Genomic DNA, 12,359 nt, shown 5'->3' on the forward strand with positions numbered 1-12,359 from the left:
AGATGGAAACAAATGCCAGAAAGACACAGGCTATCGTTCATGATGAACTAAGAACAACTATGCGGTGCTTACGGACTCAAATGCCAAGAATGTCACAGTCTTTCCTTGAAGATTAAGAATTATGCGGTGCATAAGAAATGAAATCGTGGGGAAATCACAGTTTACACTTGAGTGATGAAAAACCAATATTCGGTGAAGAAGAAATCAAATAGGGAAAAGGTACAGTCTTTACTCAATGATGAAAACCAATTACGCGGTGCAGAAAAAATCAAATGCCGGGAAGGCTATCATTGACGATAATGAACAGTTTTGCAATGCTGACCAAATGAAATGACAAGAGGGCACAGTCTATCCTCGACGGTGAATAACAGTTCTGCGATGCAGACGGAACCTAATTGCGAAAAGGCAGAGTCATTCCTAGCGACCAGAAACAATTATGCGGTGCTGAAGATATCACATGTTAGGAAAGCACAGTCTACAGATAATGATGAAGAATAGTGATGCGGTGCAGCAGAAAGCAAATGCCGGGAAGTCATGTTCATGGTCTACGAATCCTTGACGATGAAAAATATTTATGGTGTGCTGTAGATATCATTTCCTGGGAAAGCACACCCTATAGAAAAAAGAACTTTACGGTCAATCGCCGGGATACCTGTCACTTTCCTTTTCTGCATACCGACTCCTCTTCATATTCAGATGAGGATCCATGTAGCCTTTGTTATGGGTTTTCATATCTACAAATACAACCGTAGATTACTACATTATTATAACTGCATAATTATTACTCGCCAACTTGCATTTACTATCTATGCAGCCAAACTCTAGGCCGTAATCGCTCAAAAGTCACAATCGCTGCAAAAGCCTTCAAAAGATAAAAGAGAACTGTCAGAGCAATCACCGCAAAAGCTTTGCTAAACCTCTAAAGACAAAAACTCCTTTTTTATGTCCAACCCCACACTTAAATCTTACATAACCGGGAAGCAATCGCTGCGAAAGCTTTACAGGATAAAAGACAACTGTTCACAGCAAAAGCCATAACTGGCAATCACCGCAAAAGCTTTCCTAAACCTGTAAAGACAATTTCAGCAAAAGTCCTTTTTTTTAGTCCAACTTCACACTTAAATCTTACATAACCGGGAAGCAATCGCTGCGAAAGGTTTACAGGATAAAAGACAACTGTTCACAGCAAAAGCCATAACTGGCAATCACCGCAAAAGCTTTGCTAAACCTGTAAAGACAATTTCAGCAAAAGTCCTTTTTTTTTAGTCCAACTTCACACTTAAATCTTACATAACCGGGAAGCAATCGCTGCGAAAGGTTTACAGGATAAAAGACAACTGTTCACAGCAAAAGCCATAACTGGCAATCACCGCAAAAGCTTTGCTAAACCTGTAAAGACAATTTCAGCAAAAGTCCTTTTTTAAGTCCAACTCCACACATCTTACATAACCGGGAAGCAATCGCTGCGAAAGGTTTACAGGATAAAAGACAACTGTTCACAGCAAAAGCCATAACTGGCAATCACTGCAAAAGTTTTGCTAAACCTGGAAAGACAATTTCAGCAAAAGTCCTTTTTTAGGTCCAACTCCACCACTTAAATCTTACATCACCGGGAAGCAATTGCTGCGAAAGATTTACAGGATAAAAGACAACTGTTCACAGCAAAAGCCATAACTGGCAATCACCGCAAAAGCTTTGCTAAATCTGTAAAGACAATTTCAGCAAAAGTCCTTTTTTAAGTCCAACTCCACACATCTTACATAACCGGGAAGCAATCGATGCGAAAGCTTTACAGGATAAAAGACAACTGTTCACAGCAAAAGCCATAACTGGCAATCACCGCAAAAGCTTTGCTAAACCTGTAAAGACAATTTCAGCAAAAGTCCTTTTTTAAGTCCAACTCCACCACTTAAATCTTACATAACCGGAAAGCAATCGCTGCAAAGGCTTTACAAGATAAAAGACAACTGTTCACAGCAAAAGCCATTACTGGCAATCACCGCAAAAGCTTTGCTAAACCTGTAAAGACAATTTCAGCAAAAGTCCTTTTTTTTTAGTCCAACTCCACCACTTAAATCTTACATAACCGGAAAGCAATCGCTGCGAAGGCTTTACAAGATAAAAGACAACTGTTCACAGCAAAAGCCATAACTGGCAATCACCGCAAAAGCTTTGCTAAACCTGTAAAGACAATTTCAGCAAAAGTCCTTTTTTAAGTCCAACTCCACCACTTAAATCTTACATAACCGGAAAGCAATCGCTGCAAAGGCTTTACAAGATAAAAGACAACTGTTCACAGCAAAAGCCATTACTGGCAATCACCGCAAAAGCTTTGCTAAACCTGTAAAAACAATTTCAGCAAAAGTCCTTTTTTTTTAGTCCAACTCCACCACTTAAATCTTACATAACCGGAAAGCAATCGCTGCGAAGGCTTTACAAGATAAAAGACAACTGTTCACAGCAAAAGCCATAACTGGCAATCACCGCAAAAGCTTTGCTAAACCTGTAAAGACAATTTCAGCAAAAGTCCTTTTTTAAGTCCAACTCCACACATCTTACATAACCGGGAAGCAATCGATGCGAAAGCTTTACAGGATAAAAGACAACTGTTCACAGCAAAAGCCATAACTGGCAATCACCGCAAAAGCTTTGCTAAACCTGTAAAGACAATTTCAGCAAAAGTCCTTTTTTAAGTCCAACTCCACCACTTAAATCTTACATAACCGGAAAGCAATCGCTGCAAAGGCTTTACAAGATAAAAGACAACTGTTCACAGCAAAAGCCATTACTGGCAATCACCGCAAAAGCTTTGCTAAACCTGTAAAGACAATTTCAGCAAAAGTCCTTTTTTTTTAGTCCAACTCCACCACTTAAATCTTACATAACCGGAAAGCAATCGCTGCGAAGGCTTTACAAGATAAAAGACAACTGTTCACAGCAAAAGCCATAACTGGCAATCACCGCAAAAGCTTTGCTAAACCTGTAAAGACAATTTCAGCAAAAGTCCTTTTTTTAGTCCAACTCCACACATCTTACATAACCGGGAAGCAATCGATGCGAAAGCTTTACAGGATAAAAGACAACTGTTCACAGCAAAAGCCATAACTGGCAATCACCGCAAAAGCTTTGCTAAACCTGTAAAGACAATTTCAGCAAAAGTCCTTTTTTAAGTCCAACTCCACCACTTAAATCTTACATAACCGGAAAGCAATCGTTGCGAAGGCTTTACAAGATAAAAGACAACTGTTCACAGCAAAAGCCATAACTGGCAATCACCGCAAAAGCTTTGCTAAACCTGTAAAGACAATTTCAGCAAAAGTCCTTTTTTTTTAGTCCAACTCCACCACTTAAATCTTACATAACCGGAAAGCAATCGCTGCGAAGGCTTTACAAGATAAAAGACAACTGTTCACAGCAAAAGCCATAACTGGCAATCACCGCAAAAGCTTTGCTAAACCTGTAAAGACAATTTCAGCAAAAGTCCTTTTTTAAGTCCAACTCCTCACATCTTACATAACCGGGAAGCAATCGCTGCGAAAGCTTTACAGGATAAAAGACAACTGTTCACAGCAAAAGCCTTAACTGGCAGTCACCGCAAAAGCTTTGCTAAATCTGTAAAGACAATTTCAGCAAAAGTCCCTTTTTAAGTCCAACTCCTCACATCTTACATAACCGGGAAGCAATCGCTGCGAAAGCTTTACAGGATAAAAGACAACCGTTCACAGCAAAAGCCATAACTGGCAATCACCGCAAAAGCTTTGCTAAACCTGTAAAGTCAATTTCAGCAAAAGTGTTTTTTCCACTCCAACCTTGAGAGCCCGGTAATGTATTTTAATTGGCCGTTCCACAAACAGTTGTAAAATTAAGAAAACTGTCATTACCAAATAGATAATACTGTTAATGTCCAAAAATACAAAAAACCCTGTAACTTCTGCAAGGTAAAGGTAACCGTGTTGGATGGAGCTGTTCAAACAGGAAACGAGCAAAGATTCCGTACTGCAAAATAAGAAGTCTATGATAACAGATTAATTTCTCATTATTAATGAGCTGTGTTTGAAATGTAAGTGTCTAGTAACGCTTTTCAGTTTTAAGGCATAAATTTATTATTTTTTAATGAAAATTGGAGTCACTGGTTCTGCTCGCACTACACAAAATTTTGTTTGTTTTGCAACAAAAAAACTGTTAACAGAAAGGGCTATTTCTGATGTGAACAATTTTCTTGACCAAACCTCAAGGGTTCCTTCGAGAATATTTAAAGGCCTAAAAATGCTTTGTCTGGAGACAAAATCCTTTGTCCATGGTCAAGGTTTTAACTTGATAGTGTTATCCATCTGTCTTTGCTACCTTTACATTTACAAGCTCGACAATTTCATTTCGTTCGTTCTTAGGTGCAATTGACATATTTGTCTGCCGAATAAAAAGCAAATTTCACGCTAGAAAGAATTTTCAGCTAGTAAATATTACACACTAGTGAAAACACAGCCTTTAATAGTCTATTTTTTCCAGTCTTGACCTGGGCCACATTTTGTCAGTAGTACCTTTTAATATTTTCTCTTCCGGAACAAATGTTGTTATATAACGTATAAAAACTATCCAGCTGCCGGCCGTTCCTTTCCGTTGCCATTTGTGCGTATTGATTACTGTACTCGCACCGACATCTAACTCTGTCCATCCAGCAACAACATAGTAGTATTATCGAAGACTAAGACATTCGTTTGGCCTTATGAACACGTTTGCTCCCTTTGGGTATAAAAGGAACTTCTCGCAAATTCTTGACTGCTGGGAAATACTGGAAATAGAACATGAATTTTGCCTCTTCAGGACCAGAAAATCTGCTTTTGCAATAGTAACGCAAAAAGTACTTTTATGGTTCTTTCAGTTATGGTTCGTTCCAATTTGTCCGAGTTAGACTTCATTTCGCAAACTAAGAATAGCATACAAATATTCTGTAGATATAACATACAAATATCAAATAACAAACATCCCTGTGTTGTGCCAGAGATTGACGATTAGCATGTGAACAGGCTCCCTGTAAAAGAAAAGGCAAGCGAGAGAAAACAAGGGTTCAAAAGGCTTTGATACTTAGGCAGTTCTAATCCCGAAGTGTCCCTAGATGTATCTGTTAAACCAATACACCAAACAGACAAAAACATCTGAGGTCAATCGAAAGACACGCCTTATGTCAGAATGGTTGTCCAGAATGATGCCAGCAAAACACTTCAGAAGAAAAATCGCTCTGATCAGGCAAATGTTCTTTTTTTGTTTTTATTATTTTCCATTCTAACTGATCGTCTATAGCAGATAAGTAACAAGACTAACCACATCTATTTGGGGTGGTTTTAGCTGCAAGAACGGTTCGCTTCGATTTTCTTAGAGAAGCCGATATTTCTGGAAATCAAGACACGAACACCAGGGCTATATTTTCGCGAATATGGAACTACACATATTACTCCGTTTACCATTCTATTTGCTGCTGGCATTTTGTCGAAACGAAATGACTGAAAGGAAAAGACCTTATGTGCTACAGTCAACAAAAGTGTTTCTGAACAGTCATGGATGAAGCTGCATGCCATTGTCGAGATCAACATGATCAACATGATAAAATCAAAAGGCGTTCTTACCGGCTGGACATACTTTTATGATGATCTCTTAACCAGGCTACTGGAACAGTGACCCTGCCCGCTGCTGACTGAAGGATGCACTAAAAATGGTTCACAAAATACAAATACAACAATTGAGACGGTCCATAAAGAAACTTATCAAAACCTGCAAAAAGACATTCAGATAAAAGCAAGGACATAGATGAAAAGATTACTTACCTAGAAATTGGATGTAGCAAAAATTGTCCAAAACCCGTAAAAATTTAGTTGCATCACCAAACTAGAGGCACAAAACAACGACCGCGACCGTCGATAACCGCCACTTCTGAGATGGAATATCCGCGCGCAATAAATAAAATGAGTTGTCTGTCTAAATCCCAACATTGACACCATAACAAAAGACAGGGATGTTTAAAAAAGAAATTGCATTGTTTGCTGACAGCGTTTTGACAATTTTATACACGCCCTCGACTTTGCACTAACCTGCGGTGCACCTTAGTTATCACTCACAGCCAGCGCTATGTTCTTTGAACTTTCCTGACTAGGTGTCATTTTACTTCTCCAGCCAAAATTAACCAGAGCACAATTTCAAAAGCCGCAGGAAGCCAGAAGGGAAGTGAATTTTTTTTTTCTAGCCAGCTTCGGTATTCAAAGGGTCGACCACAGCAAGAAAAACGTTTCGGCACAATTCCCAGCTAGAGTTTCTCATCCATTATTTAGTGACCAGCCAGCAAATTCTTAGCCTGAGGAGCGGATATTTTGAGGAGCGGATCCGTTGGGTACTCCTGTCTACTATGCTTACTGAATACTGACGAGGTTGAAATAATCAGAATTAGTCTACCATTTAAAGATCAAGTTTCAACTAATGGATTGGCCCCACTTTGCCACCAGATTTTGTAAGCAAGAAATGAGAACAAGGTCTCAAACCTAAAGAACCGTCAATTGTCAATCATCCAAATGGACTTCATACTTGAGAAACTTTTTGTCTGTCGCAATTTTTTATTGTGAAATGTTTTTCTAAGGCACTTTTTGTTGTTGTAATAACCAAAAAAAATTGCAGTCGTCCTACGGTTATAAGCAATTAGTATTATTAGGAAATTTCCTTCGAATTTTTATTTATTTCTATGTGAAAAGAACAAAAAAAGAAGGTGACACACGCTAACACCAACCCGCAGTGGCCAACACCTGGTATGTTAACGTTAGCCACACCATGCTGATGAGGCCCAGCAATGCCGAACCAGCTGTCTATGGCTGCTAATTGTCCGCTGAAATGGTTGTGCGTATGCGTTATGTGTTAACCACACCGGACTGGTTTCACCTTGCTTTTTTTTGGGTTATTTATTTCAAATTTCTGGAGTATTTATATCTTGTTTCAAAGTATTTTCGGCCTCGTATAACAGAAAGCAGAGCAAAAGCAGTGCTTTCTTTTCTTCAGGTCCTCCAATATCTCCGCACCAAAATGCAAATCTAGTTACGTTTTTTTTTCCAAAAATTATTTTCTTCCTTTCTATTACAATTTAATTTGCATTTTTGGTAAATAAATAAATAAATAATAAGATGCTGGCAATAGCAGTACGTGGGCATCTTTTAATTTTCACTTTTTTGCTTTAAGGTTTAGTTATTATTCACAACGAATACAGTCGAGTCTCGATTATCTGGACCCTTAGGGACTGACCCGAATAGTCCGGATAATGGAAAATATGAATATTAATGAGTCAGCACTGAATACATTTGTAAACCGTAACATTTATTCGAGAATCATGCAAGAATGAACCAAACAAGTCATTTCTGCCTAAAATGTTAAAGTAAATCAGTTTGCTTCAAGTTTCTACAGCGTGTACGTGTCGCTAATTCCATCATTCTTCGAAGCTGCATAAGTTGAATAGCTTCCACATTGTTTTGTCTCTCCATCCATGTCAAACACTTTTTAAAGCATTCAACAGCTTCAGTGTTTGTGACAGTTTGCTCATCTCGACTCTCATCCTCCTCGTCGCTACTTTCATCTTCAACTGAAGTGGGGCACCCAACGTCAATTTTCGAAAAATATCTGTTCGGAAATTTTCGGAAATTTTGTTGTAAAACACTATATATCCTAGGATTTTCGAACATCTAAAACACGGTATAATTACCCATTTCTAACAGATTGTTACCCTAAAAAGGTCACCTAGAATTTTCGGGAGCCTTTTTTCTGGCTGAAATTTTCGAAAAGGTAGGTTTTGATCCCTATAATTTTCGGATCACTACACTTTCAGCTAGGAAATCCGAACAGATGAAAAAATTTTAGGGGATAAAAATATGCCTATATCTACCGTTTAAATACTAAAATACGTTTGACAATGCTATGTTGAAGTGGTTTTGAGCTATATTCTCGTTGGGTGCCCCTGACTGAAGACTCAAGCCATCCTGTCGAAGCTTTGAAGGTTTCGCCGTTCGCGTTCTCCTCATGTAATTGACTGTGAAAGTTCTTTCCTTTTTCTTGCAGAAGGGGACCAGAAATTGGTGTGCCAGCTGTTTTTTGCCGTATGGGGCTTCATCCAGCTGTTCATCATGTGCAACTTTGAATGATTTTCGTTTTAGTTCATGATCGATCTCCAAGTTGTCGGCAAACTTCATAATCTTGACTTTGTTTTTGCGGATGTCCGAAATCTGCTGTTTACTGTCGCCATATTCACTGGATAAGCTCGTTCCTTTTTCGCCTTTTTCCAATCGTAGAATTATTGACTGCTTATCTTGTATAGAAAGAATTGAACGCTTACGCTTTCTCGACATGATGGAAACACTTTTCATGACACAAGCTTGTGTTTATCATACCAACGCTGATCGGGGAAGCAGAGCGTGAAATTCCATTTAGCAACAAAACAACTCTGAGCCAATGAACGCTCAATGTAATGCACTGCATTAGTTACGGTGCGTGTTAGGCGCGTTTAAGATCACTCGAGCAATAAACTTGCCCTAAATTGTCTTTTGATGCGAAACAAATTCAGTTCTGACTGGAATTTTATATCTCAGTTCGGCGTAAGATAGCTTTTCTACGGATAATGAATGTGACTAATTAATATTTATGAAAAGAATGGGACCAGAAAAGCTAGTCCAGATAATCGCGAAATCCGGATAATCGATTTCCGGATAATCGAGGTTAGTTTAACAGGGCTATAAGGGAGAGAACAGTTTTTCTCTACTGTAATTATGCACCCTAAAATAAAGTGTTCTAAAGTGTTCGAGTGTACCATTTATATTTTCTCAAAGAAACAAGTCGCAGATAAATTTTATGTCAAGAATCTCTTTTATCTGTATAAGCACTAACCGTCCCTTACGTCAAGTCTGGGGTAACGAGATACTTTCTCTCTGTCATGTTTAGTGTTTAGTGCTACACTTTACCGGAGAACTTTATATATCTTTCAATGGTTTTCAAATCAACATCAGAATGTCCGATCAAAAGCAATGGCATTATATCCATGAAAAAATGTCGCAAGACCTTAAACGTAGAATCAATGCATTTTGCAGCGAAAAAATATCCAAACATAAACCTTATTGCGAAAGGGTTGAAGGAAGAATTGCGGGAGATATAGGCTTCTCACCTCCTCCTTTTTTTATCATCAGGTATAACTTGATGGAGATGTGCTGGGAAGAGATCCCAGTACTCCGCCCTGATTTCGTAAATATTTCCAAGAGGTTGCGCTCGTTCATCGAAGGAGAGGTCAGTAACAAGACGTTTTCAAGGTGCTATTTTTTTCTTTCATTTTCTTTTTTCTTTTCATTTTTTTTTTTTTTTTTTTTTTCATGAGCCATGCATAAAGACTGATATTTTTCCCAAGGCGTTGCTTGAAGCGAGCTCTGTTTTCTTGGGAACAGATATTAATACCAGATATGTTTGGGATATTTTGGTCGAGTCCTGCTGGGCTAGGCCGTTTATTTAAAATCAGCATGGTACCTTCTAAGAAATAACTAAATATAGAAGGCATGATTCCAGCAAAGGTGAGGGCACACCTGCCATCCACAAGAAACTAAGAAAAGAGGAGGGCAAATGATCTTGACCCTCTTGAATTAGTTACTGGAGGAGGCCCTACGCCTGTCTTCTGCACTGGTTAAGAGCTAGAGAAAGTCCCAGACGACAGGTATGCCCCAACTGCATCGTGGGAAATAACTAATTAGACATGCCACACTCCACGTAAATCCATTTAATTTTCTCTGGGCAATAAACTCCTTTTTTTTTTAATGTCCAGTTTTAGCGATTATTATAATAATAAGGTTGCAACGGGTTCTAGGAAGATGATAAATGAAGGGAACGTTGGATGGGATTTTTTTCTGAATGACAAACCATGGTTTCCGTTTTACTTTTATGAACGTGAAGAAGGGAAACTCGGCGATATCAGTGCAATTGCTAAAGGTAGAACTGAGAGATGAAGTTGGCTTATTTGGAAGTTGTTTCTGTACATGTAAAATGGTGTAATAAATTGAGTTAAGTGCTACGTAAAGTCAAATTCAAATTAGAATGCTACTATTTCTTTAGGGCTACCCATTCTGACACGTTTTCAAAATTCTACAAAATGTATTTATTCCCTGTGGCGTTATATATCATTTTTTACCTATTCACACTGGATCGTTCGAAACCTATATAGGCAACTTGATTCAATATCCTATCCATGTCATCATTTTCCTCTTCAAATATCTGTGTGTTAACTCTTTACGAGAAACGCGTGAGGTTTAAAGTGTTTTATCGTCGGAGTTTTTGGTCACTTTGTTGTGGGTGATGGGCATAAAGACGTTTCTAGAATGAATTTCAGTTTTGTTGATTATAATTTATTTCAAGCCAAAAAAATAAAGAAAAAGAAGTAAAAACTAATTGCATGATACTGAGGAAACCTTTCTTATTTCTACATGTTGCAGTACCTCCCGTTGGTGGACGAATCAAAGTACGATGGAGCAAAATACTCAGGAGTTGAGGACGTGGGTGCAGAAACTGAAGATGACTCAACAGCAGTTCGTGGGGCCACAAATGCAAAGGCCTCAACAAGAAAGTGGTCAAGTCTGAAATTATAAAAGCTAGCTGAAGTAGTTGTCATTCAGTAACAGTACTAGTTTTTAGAGTCCGAGAAAATGTGAAATTCAAAAGCTAGTCCTAATTCATATTTAGGTCGATTAAAAAAAGGCGTAGACAATCAGACAGACAACCCTAACACACAATTTTGTTCTCATGTCGTAAACTCCAAAAGATCACGGAATCGATCAGTCTCAGTTTTATTCCAGACTAACTAAATGAGAAATTATTGTGACATGTTTTGGCAATCACTATCGACATCTGTGCTAATGCAGAACAAAGCAATATCTTTTTGCCTTTGACATCACTCAATATTGTTTAGAATATTCATTAGCACAACAATTGCTACAATAATTAATTGCTTTGCGAAGTAAAATATAAACAAACCCGTCAAGATTTGACAATGGTTAGCTAGCGATCATAAGCAGAACGTTTTCCAAGATTTTGTAGGCACTAGCAGTAGTTTATTTCGGAGACCTAAATCGAAATCCAGTGTGATCATCACCGAGTATTCGGTATGATTGATGCTGGCTTTTTAATCCTACTACAACAGCGGCATCGAAAAGTGGTAGAAAAATATCCTGTTGATTGAGGAGGAAACAAAATATATTCAGGAGAGGAATCATACGGCAAGGGGCTTAAGATTACATCGAGTCACGTAGGTGTGGCATGGAAGAGAAGATGTTGGAGTATTAGTAGGCTTTATCAGGGTGTAAAAACACTGGTTAACTCAGTAAGTCCTTGCTTAATAGTGGCCTAGCTAAACATAATCGGTCATTTGACTTCTCTTCTTAATTGAGGGGAAAACAAAATATATCCAGGAGAGGAATCATACGGCAAGGGGCTTAAGATTACATCGAGTCACGTAGGTGTGGCATGAAAGAGAAGATGTTGGAGTATTAGTAGGCTTTATCAGGGTGTAAAAACACTGGTTAATTCAGTAAGTCCTTGCTTAATAGTGGCCTAGCTAAACATAATCTTAATTGAGGGGGAAACAAAATATATTCCGGAGAGGAATAATACAGCAAGAGGCTTAAGATTATTTCAATTCACGTATGTGTGCCACGAAAGAGATGTAGGAGTATTAGTACGCTATATCAGGGTGTATAAACACTCCTTAACTCAGTGACCCCTTGCTTAATAGTGGCCCAGCTTAACATAATCAGTCATTTGGCTTCTCCTCTTAATTGAGGGGGAAACAAAATACATGTAGGAGAGAAATCATCATTTTTAGAAGCTCGCGAACCCTTTTTATGTTTAGTCAAACATACTATAGTTGCAAAAGAAGAGTTGTCATTGTTGCACTTTAAAGTGCTTTGCTATTACCCTTTAGGGTTTTGAGATGTTAATCTCCGCTTACTTGCTTGGAACGTAACCGCCATTTCAGCTTTTGCTTACTCACGGCTTTCAAAAAGACCTTCGACGATGCGAGCAAAGTGATTTCTTTCTAAAGTTACCTACATATAATTTCAAGAAAGAAAGTACAAAACTTGAGGAAATTCCCAAAAAAATGAAAAAATATATAACTAATATAAATAGTGGGACCTGATAGACAAACTGACGTAACAGTGTAAACCTTTCTTAGAGTCAATCAGTCAAATTAAAGTAAATTTGGTAAACGAAACGGTCTTGTGCTGTCTTGTCTGTAAATGAAACTGCCCTATGAAATGAATTTATATATTAAATGCGGGTTATAGACAAAAGAGGGAAGTGACCCTAGC

General features: G+C 38.2%; 1 protein-coding gene across 1 annotated transcript in view; it reads left to right on the forward strand.

Moving 5' to 3' along the window:
- The window catches only part of LOC137979283 (tyrosine kinase receptor Cad96Ca-like), a 25,605-nt gene extending 13,480 nt beyond the window's left edge, over positions 1-12,125 (forward strand). The window contains exons 8-9 of the mRNA XM_068826520.1: positions 9,201-9,297; positions 10,488-12,125. Coding sequence (XP_068682621.1) covers positions 9,201-9,297; positions 10,488-10,640 — 250 coding nt within the window. The 3' untranslated portion in view covers positions 10,641-12,125. The remainder of the gene's footprint in view (positions 1-9,200; positions 9,298-10,487) is intronic.
- The last annotated feature ends 234 nt before the right edge of the window (positions 12,126-12,359 follow it).

The sequence above is a fragment of the Montipora foliosa genome, chromosome 12 (assembly GCF_036669935.1).
Source record: "Montipora foliosa isolate CH-2021 chromosome 12, ASM3666993v2, whole genome shotgun sequence".
Classification (NCBI taxonomy): Eukaryota; Metazoa; Cnidaria; class Anthozoa; order Scleractinia; family Acroporidae; genus Montipora; species Montipora foliosa.